The sequence below is a fragment of the Sphaerodactylus townsendi genome, linkage group LG05 (assembly GCF_021028975.2).
Source record: "Sphaerodactylus townsendi isolate TG3544 linkage group LG05, MPM_Stown_v2.3, whole genome shotgun sequence".
NCBI lineage: Eukaryota > Metazoa > Chordata > Lepidosauria > Squamata > Sphaerodactylidae > Sphaerodactylus > Sphaerodactylus townsendi.
The window spans coordinates 91,699,316-91,719,432 of NC_059429.1; the positions used below are offsets into that span (position 1 = coordinate 91,699,316).

Below are 20,117 nucleotides of genomic sequence, written 5' to 3' on the forward strand. Positions count from 1 at the left end.
GCCAATTCTTTTAAGATCCTTCTATACTTTAATGACCTTCAATAATTCAGCTAATTGTTGCTGGTATATTTTGAATTACTTTTTATAGAGTCTCCCATCCAAGTACTAACCAGGCCCGACCCTGCTTAGCTTCCGAGATCAGACGAGATCGGGCGTGTTCAGGGTGGTATGGCCGTAGGCTTTTTATAGAGTCCATTTCTGATTGAAGACATGTATTTGTAACCATGGATGTGACATTGTTTGACAGCTCTTGATATTCCAATTGTACAGAACCTTTTCCTGGAGCCATTTCAAACCACTAGATGTCACTGTGCACCAAGCATCCACATTAATAGTAGAGTATCACTGAAACTATCTTCCAGTCATGTAATTTCCTGTGATTCAGTAAAACTTCCTTCCTTTATGGCATTTCTTTTCCAGTCTTAACAGTCTTAACCTGGCATCCCACTAGCTCCAAAGAACAAAGAAAAGTCAGCTCAGTCTTATTTTTATAGCCACAAAGCAGCTATTACTCTCTAACACCATTATTTCCAAGCTCCTCCTCTTCTCCTTTAAAATGGTTTCATTTGTTTTTTGGGTTTTTTAAAGTTTTGTTTACTATAAGTCCATACCTTCTAGAGAGATCTTCTGGTTTTTGCTGGACTCATCTGTAACAAATTTTGGACTTCTCTTTATTGACCTCTGTTTCATCTTCATTTCTTAATGAATGGTACATGACTTGGATGTAGTCTCCCATAGAGAAGGTGAAATCTCTGGCAGGGAATGATGGCGATACCACGACTTCTCTACCCCAGTGAATCACTACAGTAAGAGTCCCTCCTGTGTGATCCAAGGCAGGGGAAACATATTAAGAGTCTATGTGGCTTCCTTTGGCTCTCCCCTTAATATGTGGAGGCATGCTTCTCCCTTTGAGCTGTTAACTGGAGTTCCGGATTCCTGAGCAAGCTCGAGTCCAACCATCTTATGTCATACCAAAAGTTGTCAGATTCTATGTTCTTGGGAAATTCTCTGTTCTCCAGATATTAATGCCAAAACTTGATCAGTTGAACTCTTCCAAGGAAGTTTAGGTTCTCTAATAATGGTGAAATCGCTAAAATATGCTACTTCATAGGAGCACATATGTTTAGGTGTACCATTCATGAAAGTTCATATGTGAAGTAGTACTGCCTTGTCTTTCTAGAATTCATATGAGATAGTAATGCAGTAATATTTATGTGAAGTAAATGTGATGGGGCCCTGTAAAGCTATCAGAAATTAGTTTTGTCACATTTAAATTAGAATTTTGATGTGGATATCAGCTGATTTGGAAGTTATTGGTTTGCGATGGGAAAGCCCTTTGGTGCGGGAAGCCCAAAGAGTTTTTTTTTTTAAGATTTCACCTTACACTCCCCCATAGCACAGAATAGAGCAGCTTGGCCAGCAGCTCCACCAGCACAATGGGGCCAAATGGGGTCTGGAGGCTATGATCCACCCCACCCCTAGCCTGCCCCCAGAATGCCCCTGGCAAGGCCAGCGCACCTTTTTGCATCTGCAGGCCTGGGCAACAGACACTGCTCCTGGGTTGGGAGCTGTGGACTCCACTGGCACATTTGCCCCTTGCACTAACAGAACGGCCATTTCTGCTGGTGCAAGGGCACACCAGTTCCAAAGGGGGATTCACCCCCTCCCCCCCCAAAAAAGATGGGGCTGATGTTTTTATTCCAAACATTTCACCCACATCTGGTATATTCAGAGACATTTCACAGTAAGATGTGTTTCTATGGCACAGTGTGGGGTGATTGCATGGTGGAGTATATGTTTTGTGCAACACAGAGGCGGGTGAGGCACATTTGCATGTGTCTGGGTTGAGTTCATTTACAGTTATATTTGTTGTTGCATTTGCGATCTTATTCAGTCTGATCAGCTCTAATATGTTCTTGTATCTTTAAACCAGAAATTGCTCTTTTGCTCTTTTCTTTTTTTTCTTGGTTGTTTTCTGTAGAGTTACTCAAAAATGAGTTTGAATAAAATTCTGGTGGAGATGGAGGCCCAAAAGCAGAACTATGAGCAAAAAGCAAAAACATCTCTTCAGAAATTACTTGAGGAGAAACTGCAAGCAGAAAGGAAACTCCAGAATGCCCAGGTAAGCAGAGGATGTCAGCCTGAGATGGATAAATATAAATACTGATATGTTTACTCCAATGGGCACATAAAGGTTTGCATTTCAAATCAGGAAAATGGTGCAGAAGCAACACACACACACACACACAACACCCCATTCTTCTAATCTGAATCAGGACCCCACACGTCTTAAAAATGAATTTCTTTTTTAAACATCCTGAGAGGTCTGTCTGTAGAACCAAAGTCATCTGTATCGGAACCCTAATAGACTGAGTTATAAATTATTTTGAATTTCACCTCTGCCATGAAAACTCAGTTGTCTTGGGCAAGGCACTTGCCTTGTTTCTTGTTCTCAAACCAACATTATTGTTGTTGTTATTGTTGTTGTTGTTATTAATTGTAACCAGGCTAACAGCAGTAAATAGCCTCATACAATAGAGGAAAAATTATTTATATGAGCTTAATAAATTAATGTATTACACATTTCTGGCAATAACTTTCTATAGAAACACAATCACTGGTACCTTTTGCATTATTTTATAGCTTTCTTTGCAGATTGGCTACAACAACCTCTTTCAGGCACTAGCGCACAAAAATGGCAAGCAGTGGAAGAGGTATTCTGTTACAACAACACTATCCCTTCTCACTTGTGTATGTGTATCTTTGCCTTGGACTGAATGTCCCAGGCTGGCCTGATCTTGTCAGATCTAAGAAGCTAAGCAGAGGCAGTCCTGGTTAGTATTTGGATGGGTAACCTTCCAGAAGTACCAGGGTTGTGATGCAGAACCAGGCATGGAAAACCATTTCCAAAGTCTCTTGCCTTGAAAACCCTGTGGAGTCACCATAAGTCTGCTGTATATTCACAAATGTGCTAATACTTCATATCTAGCTCAGTGCAATGGGATGGATAGAGCTCTTGTCCCTAAGCTGCAACTATTGGGCTTAACTCATACCTAAAGTACAGTTGGGGAATGGCAAAGCAGAGCCATAAGACCAAACCTGTGCATAGAGTCCAGTTGTCCATCACCCTTGCTTAATGAACATTAATCAGCTCAGAAACTCAGTACAACCATTTTTAAAACTATTTGTATTTTTAACATCTTGGAAGCCTGATACTACTCATTTAGAGCTGCCTTTTGTTTTTCTAATATACAAACCACCTACAAGTGAAGAACTGAAATAGACATGGTACTTGTAAATTCATAAGACTGGAACAGCTCATTCCTTTATTTTTCCACCAGATGGCACCATATGGAAAGATATGCAGTAGAGAAGATTTCTTATATATTGGATGAACTTTTCAGGGTCTCAGTACAGTCAAGCAGAAATGGCATCTGTTGCTGCTTTGTCACAGAAAAATTAATTAATGGTCTGTTGTCCCAGAGGATGTGAGAAAGTATTTCTGGATATTACACTTCACAAAAGCCTTTTTGCATGCCTCAAAGTCCAACCCATTTACGTTTGCTGAACTGAACATGTAAACACAGGCATAAATAAAATGTGTATGTTAAAGGAAAGTGATATAATTGAAGTGCACTGTAAACAATTTTTCTGCTATATTTTCTTGAGTTGCCATTGTTGTTAATAGGCATAATAGGAAAATTGTTCCATCTACTATAGACAGCCATCTAATTGTTCTTTTTTTGTTGTTTGCAGGAATGTATGAAGAAGGCATGTTTGTTAATTCTCTCACTTCCAATGTTTCTCCTAGAGAGCATTAGCAGTTGCAGAGGAAGACTCCACCCTCTGGAAAGAACACTACAACACATTAAAAAAAGATTGGAGCCAGCTGATTGACAAGTACATTGAACTAGAAAACAAGCTCCATGTCCTGGAGAACAAACTGCAGGTACTTTTGTAAAGCTGAAATCCAGCCATATATTCAGGCCAGCTTTGAGAGACAGACCTAAAAGTGGGAGTAATAGTCACTAATATCATAGAGCCACTGGAAGAGTAACTGATCCAATATTAGTTCCCATCCTGAACCCTACAGTCCAATCTGACACTGGTGTGCAGAAGATAGTGAATTTTATCTGATCAACATATCCTAGCACTACTTTTTGATGACACAGCTGTATCACACAAAAGTTCCTCCTGTTACCGCACTGTGTTGCCAGAATTGTTCCCCAGAGCAGTTGGGAACATTAATTCTCAGAAGTGTCATCTGTCTGTAAAATGGTTTGGGAAACCCTGACATGACTCATGGTAGACACAGCGTATAGTTTGGCCCTGAGCAAATATAGCAGCAAGTGTAGTGTTTTGAAAATTCTGTAAAACTTGTCTTTTAGGCTGTTTTCACATGGGGGTGCAAAGATGCACTCCCTCTGGCAGCTGCAACAGGTAGCATGGGACCAGGCAGAAACATATGCCCTGTTCCAAGCCACCTATTGCTGCTAGCTCTCACCCATCATCCTTTCCCTCCATAGCATCTGCACATAAGCTCAGACTCCATGGAGATTGTATTGTACCCCCGCTCCAGTCCAGCAACTTCCCCTTTTCCCTTTAAAGGGCCAAAGTGAGGGTGAAAATACAGAGCTTTGCTCTGCCATTCTGAACACGGATCTTAGCTCTGTTGCCCTCCCTGAATTGGCTGTGGATGGTGCACCACATGGACACTCCACCTACTGTTACCCCTCAATTTATTCTTTGACCCAGATCAGAGGAAAGAGGTCTAGGAGACTCATAGTAAGTTCCTGTTTGAATCAGGAGTCTCCTACATTCCATGAAAAATTCCTATGTGAAAGCCGGACAGCACCAGATTAAAACCTTTAGAGGCCCTAAACCCTGAAAAGATTATGGTGCCCCCATATATTGTACATGTAGTTCAAAATAAAAACAATAGTAAACTTATATACATTTTAATGAATAGATATCATTATTAGTATGGAACAAAACACCTATTTTTCCATTGCTTTCTTGCCTTAAAGTTACATAGCATTTTAATTTACACAAAGTAAAGATGCAAAATAATGTTTACTGTTGCTGTCTTACAACTGTATTTATACAAAAATTTTCCCCTGCATTTTTAATTGCAAAGTCTTTGATCATATCCTAAAAATTAATCTGATGTAACAAATCTGCTTCTATACTTAGCAGAGATAAGGAGGGGAAAAAACCTCTTAGGGGCCCTCTTTACTTGAGGCCCTAAGCACATGCTTATTTTGGTTAATGATTAATCCAGGGCTGAAGCAGCAACAGAGAGAACTGGAAAACATCAGGTGTCTATCAAGCAGAAGTGATGCATTTTCCTATAAAATCCATTTTCATCTAGTTTGTGTTCTACATGAAACAGCTCACAATAACTGACATTAATACAGTGAAATTCCCCCTAATACCTCTTTCTCTTGCAAAGCTGTCTTAGCAAGTGGCTTTTGATAAAATGCGTCCATCAAAAATATTTAGAAATCAGAGCAGATGGTTGCCTTTCAGCAGTACCCCATCATTATGTCTGCTATTGTTTCAGCTATAATTTTTCCTCTGCTAAAATACTGGGCAGCCCCATTTTTAATGAAGGAACTGATTGCTTAGTTCTGTTCTTTGATGTATGTACTGTGGCCAAACATTCCTTAGGGGGACCCTCCAAGCTCTTATTTCAGTTATTGCTTTGCCAACCAGTACATTGTTGTTGTGGCTGTTTCCTACCCGCAGTGGTCAGACACTCAGAACTCTCAGCTGCACCAGGCCCTGCAGAACTTGGAGAGTGAACGTGTTACTCTCTGTTCTAAGACTGAAGCCTTACAAGAAGACAGCAGGCTCACAATGGAGCATGTTCCTGCAGTGGAAGGTAAGAAATGTGTACAGGATTAAGAACTAATTTAAATGTCAGCTGGAAGAAGCATGGGATAATCTTTCCATTTAACCCAAGGGCATGATCTGAAGGAATGTTGTCATACATGAAGCTGCCTTATACTGAATGAGACTCCTGGTTCATCACAATTAGTACTGTCTAGGCAGACTGGCAGCATCTCTTCAGGGTCTCAGATAATGGTATTTCAGATCACCTAGTACTGGATCCTTCAGTTGGAGATGCCGGGGATTTAACCAGGGACCTTCTGCATGCCAAGCAGATGCTCTGCCACTGAGCTATGGTCCCTTCCAAATGATGTTATCTGATAGCAGTACTGTAGCTAAGCAAGATGTCTGAATAGATGACCACCTGGGAGTCTTATACATGGTACATTGGTTTCAGAGAAGAAAGGCAGAGTATATGTGTAAATAAATAAAACAGAATTCTGAGACTGAACCAGCATACTCATTAGGACAAGTTCCCTTGCCAAAATGTCTGTAAACAATGATCACTGAAGTCATTGAGAAAACTCTCTTAGCTGTTAGGTTTCCATAGCAGGAATGGAAGTGTCTTCAAACAAGTAATGTGTACGTGACCCAATCCGCCATGCATTCTTTGCATTTGGATCTTAAATAAGTAAAGATTAATTAATTTCTTCAAAAATACAGGGGTGCCTTGATAAGATAATTAAAAAACCTCTGCAATTGTGGGCCAAATAGTGTAGATCGGGGGAAAGAAAAGTCCTTCTGTTTCTAAAGAAAGTTCCTTATGCTTTCAGGCAGGCTGAAAATTGAAGAAAGACAGAAGCTAGCACTGGAGGAAGCAACTAAATGTTTGCACAGTAAGTAAACTGTGACTCAATAAAGCATGCACTGAGCATGCAGGTCTATGAAAGCAGCACTCACATGTTATGCTTTGTGGTCCAATACTGTACAAATCTTTCAGAACAAGATTCATTAACAGTGTTGTACAGGGACAATTATTGTACATTCCTATCTTCACAGCTACTATCCTCTGCCACTACACATGGATGAGAAAAAAACCCGAAACACCACAAAATATGGCAGTGATTTTTTAGTTATGGTAATTTTCACTGCTAATATCACTGGGTGGTTCCAGGTGAACACCTAATAAAAATGGCAATTAGGACTGCTGTGCAAATAAGACTTTTTTGTATACAGATATCATTTTTATGTAGCCCAACTGAATATGCCCCACAAATACACAAAATTGTGTACTTTTTACCTAGGAGTCTTCCACACTTCAGTTACTTGTTTGGGGGTTGTTTTTTTTACTTACAGGACTTGCATATGGTGTGTTTTCCCACATTTTTCCTGTCAGTCCCCAGCAATTGTTAGTCACTCCCTCCCCCACATCACTAGTGGGCTTTTGGAATTATAGATCATTGCTAGATCATAATAAGATTATAATAATTGATCTGGATCCCTAAAATAATAATAGTTATGCACGTCCCCTGATATCTCACATGAAAGAGGAAAAATACTTTTTTTAAAGGACCTAGTACAGGGGTAGGGAACCTGCGGCTCTCCAGATGTTCAGGAACTACAATTCCCATCAGCCCCTACCAGCATGGCCAATTGGCCATGCTGTCAGAGGCTGATGGGAATTGCAGTTCCTGAACATCTGGAGAGCTGCAGGTTCCCTACCCCTGACCTAGTAGATAAATAGTTATAACAATATAGTGATTCAGCAGTTGTTAATTAACAACAACAAAACAAAAACCCAAAGCTGCACAGTGGCACTAGGGCATGGGAGGAACCAGGAAAAATCTGGATTTTCTTGTCCACATGGCAGCTACCCTTGGATTTGGTATGATTTTTCCCAAAAGATCATAGTAAAGCAGGGTTTTGGAATCAATTCAAAGAAGTCTAAAGGTGCATAGTTATGTGGTCAAACATGTGTTATGGGAACCCTTCTGACTGTAGAAGTGGGGAAAAGACTCACTTTCCAGTAGGAGACAAAATAGCTGGTAGCAATCATGGTGGCATCTACATGAAGGTGGTTCAAGGTAGGAAAATACTCTTGTATTCATTATCTATACTGAAGACAGGTACAACATCAGACCACACATTTTGTTGTTTTCATACGTACCAATGAGCCAGCTTCTCCAAAGCATAATATGTGTACTCAGCTGAAGTCATGCTGAGAGAAAACAGACCACTCTCAACTAAACTGTATGGCTGCCTGATTTTCTGAAGAAGAAACATTGCTCTGCTCAGGTATTCCAGCCCTGATTTCTGCAGGTCTTGTACCTGAATCTGTGAGGAACTTCTGCCTGTCAGAGTAGACCAACTAGGAGATTCGTATGAAGTAAAAAGTTAGTAAAAGAAAGTGCATCTGCCCCCCCCCCCCCCACAGTACTTGCCCTGGGTGGTTCAATGTTCCTGTTCCCTGTGCACCCATGAGGCTAATAAAATGTATTATGGATCAGTAAAATATGCCAGCTTCCCCTTTCTTTACCATACTAGGTATGTGGAAAGGTACCATGAAGAGAAGCTATTGGTTTCTGAAGGCTGCAGCAGAGGCAAGGGCATAGAACAGGGGTAGGGAACCTGCGGCTCTCCAGATGTTCAGGAATTACAATTCCCATCAGCCCCTACCAGCATGGCCAATTGGCCATGCTGACAGAGGCTGATGGAAATTGTAGTTCCTGAACATCTGGAGAGCCGCAGGTTCCCTACCCCTGGCATAGAACATGTTCCAAATCACCATTTGAATAAATTATGAAGGTCTAAATCTAATAGTTGCGATGGGACAATAAAGCCAATGCTGCATGCAGTTACTGAGGCTGGTTACCTGTTCTGATTTGTTCATTTTCAGATGTGACAAAAATCAGTCCAGAGAACTGAAGGCTCAGCAAGACGATATGCAAAAGGCAGGGCAACTTAACTGGTAACAGGCCTCTTGAACTTCTGGAATTCCCTAATGGGTAGTTCAAAAATTTCACTGCCCTCCAGATAGGTCTCACTGTTTTGCACGTGCCGGTCAAATGTATAGTTGTTTTATCAAACAGGAAGAAATTCTGCTTTTCTGCAAAAGCCTGCCAGAATATATCCTAGACAGCTAGGATGTTACCTGTTCTACTTAAGCATGAAACTCTGTATTTGTTGGAGCTAGTTTCTTAAACAATAAAGTGCTATTTCAATGTTCATGTCAGTGGCATTGATGATTTTGTTGTTGTTGTTGAAACAGAAGCCATGCATAAAAGAATAGCTCTGACATTCCTGTGATTCCTGTGGGAATTCACAGAAAATCTAAATCACTATCTTTTTGGGGGGGAGTGGGGGGTACCTTTACTCATTCATCTCATTCAGTGTTTAAGAGGCTTGGACTTTACAGACATAAAATTCTCATTTTACTGAAAATCCATCTAAGGAATTCTCCACCTGAAGGCCACCACTATCCATGACTTATTAGAAATGAAGACCTGGCATCCAAATTGGTAAATGTGAGGGCTGCAGTAAAAAAAAGCATGAGTTGATGCATGAAAGCACTCTGAAAATGGCTTGACACAAGGCCAATTCACACAAGCTTCACCTATGTGTACATTGTACACATAATGGGAAAGGGACAGGATTAGGCCTGTCCCATGGATGTGTTTGTAGCACCTAAATGTGTGGTTTTCCATTTCTATAGTCTAAACCTGTACAAACTTCATCCACCACTCTCTACCAATTTTGAAAAACAACAATCCTGTGGATTAGTCTCACAAATTTTGGATTCTACATAAGTATTTCTATTTGAGGTTTGAGTGCAATTTTTAAATGACTGTGTATTGCTTTCTTGATATATTATACACTGGAAGAGCTGGGGATGGGGAAAGAAAGTGTGAGGGTCTCCACTCAATTGACTATTACTTTACACAAAAAATGCAAACAGAAACCCCCATACGTCTTCTCCCGCCATTCTACCAATGTATTTCTCTTAGAGCCATAAAACAGAAAAGCTAAAAGACATTTGCAAGTCAAATGATCTACCCATATTTTTGAACTACACATGCAGCAGAATAAAGTGGGAATGGGGTGACAGCAGTTGACAAATAGTTGATTGGATGTTCCACTTCAGGCTGTAGAGGGCAAAATCACATTTTTTTTTACTACACTCTAAGAAAAAGCCTTCCTGCAAGTTGACAAAAGCAGCACATAGTGAGCAAGTTAGGTTAGAACCACATTCTGTCTCTTGAGCTTGTTTTTAACATGGATGTGCACTCAAAAATGGAACCACCTGTAAGCAGTCAGATCCCTCTTCCAACTAAAGGCACAAGGGCCAAAGATTGGCAGTGGAGCAACATAGTGCTCCACACAGAATGAATGCCTCTCAGAGTTTTGGGATTTATCTTGTATGTCAAGCCTGGGCAGAAAGGCAGCTGGCCACTGAACTTTTCTCTGGCCCTAAAGTGTCCCTGGCTGGACAAGGGGGCTCGGTAATCCCCATTGTGTAATCATCCCAGCATTCAATCAGTATTCAAGAGAATGCTCCAGGCATTCTCTTGGGTCCTAGTAATCAAAGCTCTCCTATCTTATTGTTGGAACTCTGGAAGAGCAATCAATACTTTGTTTCTGGCTTTCCTGCCAGCTTACCTGAGACCACATAAGGACTCATTTTGGGGTATACATATTGGCCCTTTGGCCATTCATAATGTGTTGGATCCATTTGTGTGCCCCTGCTTGTATGTGGGGTCTTTGTTTTGCTCCTGGAATCGCTGGTCATTTTCCTCTTCAGCGCTGCTTTCCCTGGACGTCCCTTCAATACTGGTAACTATCACCTCTTCCTGAAACCCTATTCAACTTCCTTTTCTCTTAGCTCTTGTATGCTTTGGTGCATGTGTTCATTGCTTAAAATGTATTTCTTGTGTTACTGTTTTTATTCTTTAATACAAATCAATTTTAATTATGTAATCCACCTGCTCATTTGAGAGTTTTTATCCAGGACTATCCTGATATACATAGGTTATTGATTCCCAGTTACCCCCTCACACTGTCTCCAGGTAATTCCTTCTACTACTTAGGCTACTTAGGGTAACATACTCACTTAGGGTAACGTACTTACCTGTAGTTTGAAATGGCCCAGTACATTTCATTATCTCAGCATTCTGTCATTTCATTCTTCTGCATTTTGAAATGAGGTCTGAGGTTAAAATCTTTGATCTTGCCTCCCTACCAGTTGATCATCTAGATTTCAGTTTGCCCCAAATGTTGTTGGCCACTGGCATCATGTCCTAGGTTCATGAAGGGTAAGAAATAAAGGTTAAAACAGATGTCCTGACTAACAAAATAATTCTTACTAGACAAAGCAGTGCACTTTGGTACCCAGTCAGGTAAGCCAAGAACACAGTAGCAGAATCTGTTTATTGATCTTAAGAGAACCACTCACAACCTTGGAGAGCCAGTGGTATTATACAAAAATTGTACTGTTTTGTTCCCCTGCATCTCAATTAAGTAAGTAAAATACTAAAAAGGGAGTCTGCTACAAAACTGGGTTTGGTGACCTGATGATGTTATCATGAGTCGGATAATTTGCCTGATTTCCTATAAGGAAATTTGATATATTTACTTATTTAGATAGCCATTTTTCTCTCCAGTGGGAACCCAAAGTGGTCTAAAATATCACAGGCTGAGAGACAGCACATCATATATTTACACAATTTCAGTGTGGAACTGAACCAATATTAGATCTGATTGAATCAGTTGAGACATCACACAAAACTGAGGTTAGTTCAGCTATGGTTAATGCAATTGGCAGAATGCAGGTCACCCTGCTAACTGTGGTTAGTGTCTGTCAAACCAGGATCTAAAACCATGGTTTGAAAGTGGCTTATTAAAAACAGCTTTAACTATGGTTTCACATGATGCATGAAAGTAGTGTTTGTTCTGTCACCGTTACAAAGCAAAGGTGAGAAAAGTTACTGTTACAAAGCAAAGGTGAGAAAAGTAGTATTTGTTGAGGCAAACCAAGATTTGGCTGATCTTATGCAAACTGAATCCGGGTTTCGCAAACTAGACATAGTTAAACTCTGGTTTCATGTCTGAAACAAAACAAATAAAGCCAATTGGGTGCTGTGTGGTTTCCGGGCTGTATGGCTGTATTCTCTCCTGACGTTTCGCCTGCGTCTGTGGCTGGCATCTTCAGAGGATCAAATGTAGCCAATGTTTTCAGAGTTTCTTAGATGCCATTATGACTCACCATATTTAATTCATTCAGTCAGGACTTTGTATCACGTGTAATGAGAGTTTTACAGCGGGATATGCTGAAATGAAAGGATGGAATTCTGTTCGCTTGTGGTTTTTTTGTTTTGTTTTAAGTAGACCAGGCTATATCCATGAACAGTCAAGTCCCCAGCCCTGCCAGAGTCAGACTGAGTGACTTGTCAAAGGACCACAAGAGGGCGAAAGAGAACAGTCTGCAAGACCAGCTGCAAGAGAGGACGACCCAGTTTACAGTTAAGGAAGAAGAGGTGAGAAGGTGACTCAAGCAGTTAATGAGATTAAGGGCTTCATTAGGGATTAATTGCTATTTCCACATGCCTTCCAACCAGAAATGGAAACACTGGGTGGATATTTAGCGTTGCAATACACATCTTGGAGCCATGCTGCAAACTTCCGACACGTTACAAAGTCACGTTTGTTGGTGAACAACACAAGTATCAGACAAGTAATGGGAGTTTTGCGCCTCCCAGATGCATGCTGACTCTTTTCTGCAGGTTCAGCCCCTCCCTCGTCCTCTGTGCCCCATGTAGCCACTACTGGATCTTAATGCAAAAATCATGTCACTGATGTCTGCAGGAACAAAATTCCCACCACATGCCCAACAGAAAGTCCTTGTGCTGTCCACCAACAAACACAAGGGCTTTAACCCTATGAGATGGATCACTGTTGATCCCACATAACGTATGGGAAACAAATGCTGTGAAACAGTGACTTGCTGAACCCCAATCTAAGTCTGTGTCAGACTGAAATATTGTTCTCTTCCATCCCACTTTCTACCATTAGGACCGCCTTTGAACCCCAGCTGTTGCCACATCAAAGAAACTACATGTTTTCAAGTGTGTTCTCTGCTCAGATGTTTCTGAGACCTCTGCACCCAAGATTTCAGCAGAGCCTTCTTACAAAACATGTTTAAGAACACAAACTACATGCCAAGAGAGCTCAGTGACTGCAAACTGTGTTAGGATTTCAGCATGATGAACCAAGGTTCCAATTAAATGTGACAATGACATATCCTAGAGCTTAAACTCAGATATGCCCCAGTCACATAGCTGGTCTAATTTTAACATCCAAGGGAGCACACACATGATGAGAAACGCCTTTTCTCTCTACACATTGCTTTCATTCCCACAGTCCCTCTCCACAAATGCTTGTCAAATGTACTTCTAATATCAACTGAGATATAGGATTGCCAATCTGCAGGTGAGGCCAGAGTTCTCCCAGAATTGCAGCTGTTCTCCAGACTTCCGAGATCAACTCCTCTAGAGGACTCTGCAGCTTTGGAGAACTCTATGGAACCACATTACCCCCATTCTCCCTTCCTTCCCCAAGCTCTGCCCTCCCGAACTCTCCCAAGAATTTCTCAGGCTGGAGAAGGCATCCCTACTGAGGAGAAACATGACATGGAGGGCAGATTATAAGACTGAACAGTGGACTGAGAGAGGGCTTATCACTCATTTCCTGCCTGTTTGTTCTTATAGTCACTTCTAGCTTGTCCCTAAAGATATTATAGATACTTTGTCTATTGGTACAGGGTTTGAGTTTTGAACCAGGTGTATACCTGTATTTCCAGGAAGTGGTGCATAAAACCTTATGACTTTTAAGAAATTCAAGAATCTTTTAATAATATGTCTATCCATTCCTAGCTGTAGAATGTTTTGCATTAATATAAATCTCCAACTCTGTACACTTAAATGGAAAACAACACAATATTTTATGTTTGTGACCAATGGGAAAGAGGGTTAGAAAAAAGGAATTCTCTGATCTCCTTCACAGAAACAGGATAAATGATGTTCCAAGTACCTATGTACTTTGCCAGTTAGTAACTATCTCCCTCCCATTCAACCTTCCCCGCAAAAACAATGCATTTTTCAAACAAAAGAAAAAACACACCAATTTGTTTTGTTGCCCAGTGCAGAGATCTCCGTTGTGAACTGGAAGTCTTGACTCATGAGTATCGCAGCTGCCTGACCAAGTTACAGCAATGTCGAGATGAGCTCAATAACTCTCAGAGGAAACGGGCTCAAGTAGGAGATGTTCTTTTTAAATGTTTATTTTAAGCTGCCACAATTGTTTTAGTCTGCAATTAACGTACAATTTCCAGAATCTCAATATTCTAAACAAAGTCCAAACAAAAGCCTGAGCAAAGATATTTCAAAAACTAAACACACCTCTTAATATAATGAGTCATGATACAGTAGCTTTAAACCTGGGTTGCACAACCTGGGAATTTATCATTCAAAAATACATAAAAATACCATTATAGGGAGGAAAATCTTGCACATCTGCTTATCCAAAAGCAGAACTTTTTTTGCTAGAACTTAAAACTCAGTTCAGGACCAATATTTGAAAACTTGATACTGGCACTTGAGGTTGAAAATATTTATTTGCATTTTCTTCTACCAACTTTTTAAAAATAATTCACATAATACCCGTTCAAACAGGGAAGCTTTGCATTAACTTCTAAAAACAACTACTAACAGGCTTTGGTGGGCATTTGGGGGAAGACACAATTCCACACTACAGTGCTACTACCAACAAGGCCCTGCCTGGGATTCTAATCTGTCTAGTAGAAGGCAGCTGGAATTTTATTGCTTTCATGAGCTGACGAAAGGGGTGCTTAAGATTCTGGATACTTGCTCTTCGTAAGAGGACTCAAAATCTATACTATGAATTTGTCCAGATGTTAGCAGGCAACAAGAACAGCTAACACAGGATTAAACACACATTCTTGCATCTAGTTAAAAAAATGAGCAGCTGTATTCTTCAGTCTACAGCTCCCAAACACTACTGAAGGGCAGATGGATAGAGAACTATGGCATTGAATTTGTCATAGAACTGGCTTGTATAGATACAACCTGGCCTTAACCAAAGCCCCATATGTGTGATGCCTTTTAAGAAATGATGGCTGCCTCTTATGCTATTCTCCAACTATCACCGCACCCACAGACAAACACTACCAGGATAAAAATGATCAGATTTTTGTGACTAAAATGCAAAATAAAAGTAGAGAATCGCTGTAGCTCAAATATGAGGGACTATATGTTTTTGTCAGATAAATTATTGGGTTGACCCTTATGATCTGATTAATTTGCGCCTTTCTTTCAGAGACGGCATGATCACTGGATCCCCCTTCTAATGGTGGTGATGGCAACAGCTACAGTAGCTTATTTAGCCAACTATATATCCTTGGCCTAGTTTTGCTTGTGATACTGACTTTGCATTATGCTGTTCTAAGTTAGCTGGTTTTGTCCTAAACATCCTAAGAATATTTCTTGCAGCATTTTGAACTGTTCTTTGTGCTTGTTGGTCTAAAAGAAATCCAATATTAAATACTGCTATTGCTCAGCTTTAGTGGTGGATGTTTTTAATTAAAAGTTATGTTACCAAGGGTGTATGTCTGTCTGAGCCACAGGCTTCTGTATCAGTCAACACAATTTTCACTCTTGCTGCTTTGGAAATATTAAATCCCACAATCTACTATATATGTTACTTGGCATTTAGGAATTGAAATCTGTGTCAATCCTGGCTGGAGAAAGGGAGATGGTTCCTTTTGGATTGGGGCTATTAATATTGTATTGAACGAGAACACATCTTAGGACGGCTGTAAATGATTCACAGTAAGAAAGCAGCCCTAAGATAGTGTATTTAGAGTCTGCTCTAGTGTATTCAAAGGAAAGCGGATTGCACTATAAAAATCTGGGTGTGGATCCTGCAACAATTTTGGAGAATATAAGGGTTATGAAAAGGAGTGCAATTTTGTTCCTAATTTCATTTGGGAGCTTCACATCACATTCCCAAGTTTCTTCAGTGTGAGGAAGTTCCAAAATAAGTTTGGAGATTCAACTAGATGAGCTAATTAAAAAGATGTTCAGAGGAAAACTGGTCCATGCCTCTGGATCAGAGTCCATCGTTCATTACAAAGCCACTGCCTCCAAAGTTACAACCTCAGTAGTAATGGAAAGATCTGAAAAGTCTTTCTGAGATCTAGAAGCATCCTGTAGATTTTCACACCACTCATTAATACCAGTTTTCACAACAGAGTATAAGTCTTCAGGGACACTGAAAGAATAAAGTCGGACTCTGAGATCATTACTTATCCTGCAAAATATGGCTTGGACAGTGAACACCCTCAGCGGTGCCAGAGAAAGGCAGTTGCCAAAGGTCTTTGCGGCTGGGAAACTGTAGGCTGCCGGGTAGCCTAGCAATACACCAAAGAGGGTACACAGATTCCATTCAGCAGAAAAGACTGCACTGGAGGAAAGGACCTGGGATGTGTCTGCTGCCAGTGCTTTAAGATGATTCAGTATCTCATATATGTGTCCTTTTATGGAATCTATATCTGCCGTGTCACAGAAGCCAGGACTTGTCCTAGCAGCAGAAACATCAATGAAGGAAATTTTGTTCTCAAGCAAGAGTGTCTCCAGCCAATGCACCGTCATGCCCAAGTTGATTATCAGAACATTGTCAGCAATGCTCAAAATGTGTAGCCGGCATCCAAGCTCACTGATTGTCTGAAGCTGGTGAACGTAGCTCAGGATCTGAGAGCATCCAGCCAAATTGTAATCATATAGGAAAGCAGGCTTTAAGCTGGCAGCTACAGCCAGTATCTCTCCAGCCAGGTGCAAAGAGGCAGACCGGGATAAACCTTTTTTCCCTGCACTGAGATGATGCTGAGCTGCAGCAATGAGTAGTTGAGCGAGTGGTTTGGCCATTCTCATCCTTCAGTCAGACTGGCGGGACCTGAAGAACTCCTGTTTTCAAATTAGGAGTTTAACAATATTCTACTTCAGTTAGGTTCCTAAGGTATACAATAACAGCAATTAATAAAGCACAGACATCCAATACACTTTTTCACATTTAGGAAACTCGGATACACCAAGTGAAATTCAGGTATGAAGAGCATCTATCTTGAGGGAAGGTGTTCATCCAGATCAGTTGTGCATATGCATGTACTTTGTAAAAGACAAACTACATACACATCCTTAGGAAGAGAGGTGGGACAGAAATGTTTTCAAATAAGTCATAGAGCTAGATCCTAGAGTGGCCAGTCATTAAGCACAGAGCAATGAAGCGATGTACTGAACACCCAGAGAACAGAATAAGGCAAAGTTCCAGAACAGAACAGTTTTTCTTTCACAGAACTAGAGTAACACAACATGTCCTACTGACACATAGCTCTTTTTGCAGCTCTGGCCCTGAACGCATCAGGAGGTTCTGAAATTCAAGGAGTTACAGGGACTTTGTTGCAGAAGCAGTGGAACCTTTCTTCTGCAGCAGCGTTTCCCAAATTTGACCTGGCACCAGGTCAAAAAAGCAAAATGCTGGGTTACCTAATGTTCGAGGCTGGGGCCTCCTTGCTTGGAGGGCACCACCCACCCTAAGCTGGACCAGTTGGAACGATACAGCAGCTTCGGGGCTCCTCTCTGGCCAGCCGACCACCCAGAAAGGGGCCGGGAACACAGCCACAGCTTGTAACAGACGCTGGTACAACCAGGGAGGTGGGGTACCACCCAGGGATGTAGGTATAGATTTTTTAGGGGGGGTTGGGGGTGGGGCCACACTCCCACCCGCCCCTAGGGCATGGCCACGCCTCCCCAAGCCCCGCTCCTGTCCTAGGGCTTATAAAAGCAGCTCTCCGGGGTCGGGGATGGCAGACTCCCCTGCCCTGCCCTCTGGGTAGAGGCATAGAGGGAAAATGGAGCCTGGTGCAAAATCTGAGTTTTGCACACACACACACACACACACGGGCAGCCGCTGTGATGCTGGAATCCATCCCCAAACAGCATCACTTTCAATGCTGTTTAAACTGGAGAGCCTAAATTCTCCTTTAAAATCCACCTTAAGGGAGAATCTGGGGTCCCTAGTTAAACAACATTGAAAGTGATGCTGTTTTGGGGTGGATTATCCCCCACCCTGAAACAGCATCACTTTCAATGTGGCGTAGTGGTTAAGAGCAGGTGCATTCTAATCTGGAGGAACCGGGTTTGATTCCCTGCTCCACCACTTGAGCTGTGGAGGCTTATCTGGGGAATTCAGATTAGCCTGTGCGCTCCCACACACACCAGCTGGGTGACCTTGGGCTAGTCACAGCTTTTCGGAGCTCTCAGCCCCACTCACCTAGCAGGGTGTTTGTTGTGAGGGAGCAAGGGCAAGGAGATTGTAAGCCCCTTTGAGTCTCCTACAGGAGAGAAAGGGGGGATATAAATCCAAACTCTTCTTCTTCTTCTAAACTGACGACCTAAGTTTCTCCCTTTAAATCCATGCCGAAGGGGTTGGGTTTAAAAGGAGAATTGGGAAATTTGGGGTTGCCTGCTGTCAGGGGTGCAATTGTTAAGCTAGAAGCACTAAACTTTCAGGGTATCTTTAGGAGTCTCTCCTAATGATACCACCCAGGTTTGGTGAAGTTTGGTTTAGGGGTCCAAAGTTATGGACCCTCAAAGGTGTAGCCCCCATCTCCGATTAGCTCCCATTGGAAACAATGGGGGATGGGGCACCCCCTTTGGGAGTCCATAGTTTTGGACTCCCTGGACCAAACTTTACAAAACCTGGGTGGTATCAATAAGAGACTCTCCTGATAGAACATCCCAGGTTTGGTGAAGATTGGTTCAGGGTGTCCAAAGTTATGGATCCTCAAAGATGTAGCCTTCATCTTCTATTAGCTCTCACTGGAAACTATGGAGGATGGGGCAACCCCTTTGGGAGTCCATAACTTTGGACCCCCTGAACCAAATTTCACCAAACCCAGGTGGTATCAATAAGAGACTCTCCTGATAATACATCCCAGGTGTGGTGAAGTTTGGTTCAGGGGGTCCAAAGTTATGGACCCTCAAAGGTGTAGCCCCCATCTTCTATTAGCTCCCATTGGAAACAATGGAGGATGGGGCACCCATTTTGGAAGTCCATAACTTTGGACCCCCTGAACCAAACCTCACCAAACCTGGGTAGTATCATCAGGAGAGTCCCCCAAACAATCCCTGAAAGTTTGGTGCTGCTAGCCCAAACAATGCGCCCCCTGCAGGCCAAAAACCAAAAAAGCACTAAAATGTTTTAAAAACCCACAAACGGAGGGGCGGAGCTTCGGACATGAATGGGGGGGGGGGTTCAAACCCGAGAACCCCCCCCCCCCTTACCTACGTCCATGGTACCAACCCATTCTGCAGTGTCCACACACACAGTAGAGAAATACCAGCCCTCTTGGCGCTGCACTTCGCAGTAATGGAATATAGCATTAGTTTGATAAGACAGGCTGCACTGGGCGCAGAAACAACCTTGCACCGAAGGGCACAGAAGCAGCGCTACGCCTGGAAAAAAAAATACAGCACGCAAAAGGCAACGCGACCCGCCTCATGGGCCAAACGCTGCGCCCAGAATCTTTTTCTACCCCACCCAGCCTCGTCGTAAACCTCACCTCTCGGCCTCCAGTTCTACTACGGGCATGCGCGCTAGTTGCTATTGCGAGGAGATTACGCAGTTCCGCTTTCCCAGCCAGAGGAGCGCAGAAACGCTAATAGGAACTAGATGCCCCCCCCCCCCCCCCCCCCCCCGGCCCTTCAAGGGACAACCTGGGCGAGGGTGGCTTGCTGCTGGGAGGAAGCAGGTTGCGTGACAGCTGCCAGTCAGTACCGGAGAGTTTGTCTCGGTACGAAAACAATCCGATGTGTTGCACAGGGCAAGGGAGAGCAACTGAAACAGCAGAGCCGAACCCTGCTTCGGATTGGACTAGAAACTCCGCTGCAGGGCTGCACGCTGTCCCCTGACAACTAAGAGTAGTTCAGTTTAAAACTTAGACATTATTGTTTAAGACCCATTTAAAGTCTATTTATTTTCTAATATCTATTAAAAATAATATGGGGGGTGGGGAAGCTACATCTTAGTCTATATGAGAGGAGATGCCTACTACTGAAGTAGTCAGTCATTACGAATGGCTGGCACATTTAGCTGTAAATAAAGCATTATACAAGTTAATACTTTTACCCAGAAGCACTTCAGCCAACAGGAAAAAC

The 20,117-nt window shown here is 42.1% G+C and overlaps 2 protein-coding genes across 6 annotated transcripts in view; one reads left to right on the top strand and one right to left on the bottom strand.

The window, feature by feature from the left end:
- TRAF3IP3 (TRAF3 interacting protein 3) overlaps positions 1-15,459 on the top strand; it is a 41,369-nt gene extending 25,910 nt beyond the window's left edge. Inside the window, exons 9-15 of one of the 5 annotated variants that reach the window (XR_007244641.1) lie at positions 1,982-2,122; positions 3,812-3,949; positions 5,749-5,884; positions 6,666-6,728; positions 12,211-12,362; positions 14,030-14,138; positions 15,220-15,459. Coding sequence is in view for 4 of the 5 variants with exons in the window: in XM_048498305.1 (XP_048354262.1) it covers positions 1,982-2,122; positions 3,812-3,949; positions 5,749-5,884; positions 6,666-6,728; positions 12,211-12,362; positions 14,025-14,138; positions 15,220-15,309 (834 nt within the window). In the remaining variant the exon portion in view is untranslated. The other 4 variants (XM_048498305.1, XM_048498306.1, XM_048498307.1 and 1 more) reach the window with 4 other exon arrangements.
- Positions 14,140-19,621, bottom strand: LG05H1orf74 (linkage group 05 C1orf74 homolog). Its single transcript, XM_048498311.1, has 2 exons — positions 19,523-19,621; positions 14,140-16,912 (listed from the first exon to the last, which is right to left on the bottom strand). Exon 2 carries the CDS (start codon positions 16,830-16,832, stop codon positions 16,029-16,031), a length of 804 nt encoding a protein of 267 aa, XP_048354268.1. The 5' UTR covers positions 16,833-16,912; positions 19,523-19,621; the 3' UTR covers positions 14,140-16,028.
- Between the last annotated feature and the right edge of the window lie 496 nt (positions 19,622-20,117).

Coding starts and splice junctions, on each gene's coding strand:
- LG05H1orf74 (XM_048498311.1), bottom strand. CDS start 16,832: ATGAGAATGGCCAAACCACTCGCTCAACTACTCATTGCTGCAGCTCAG.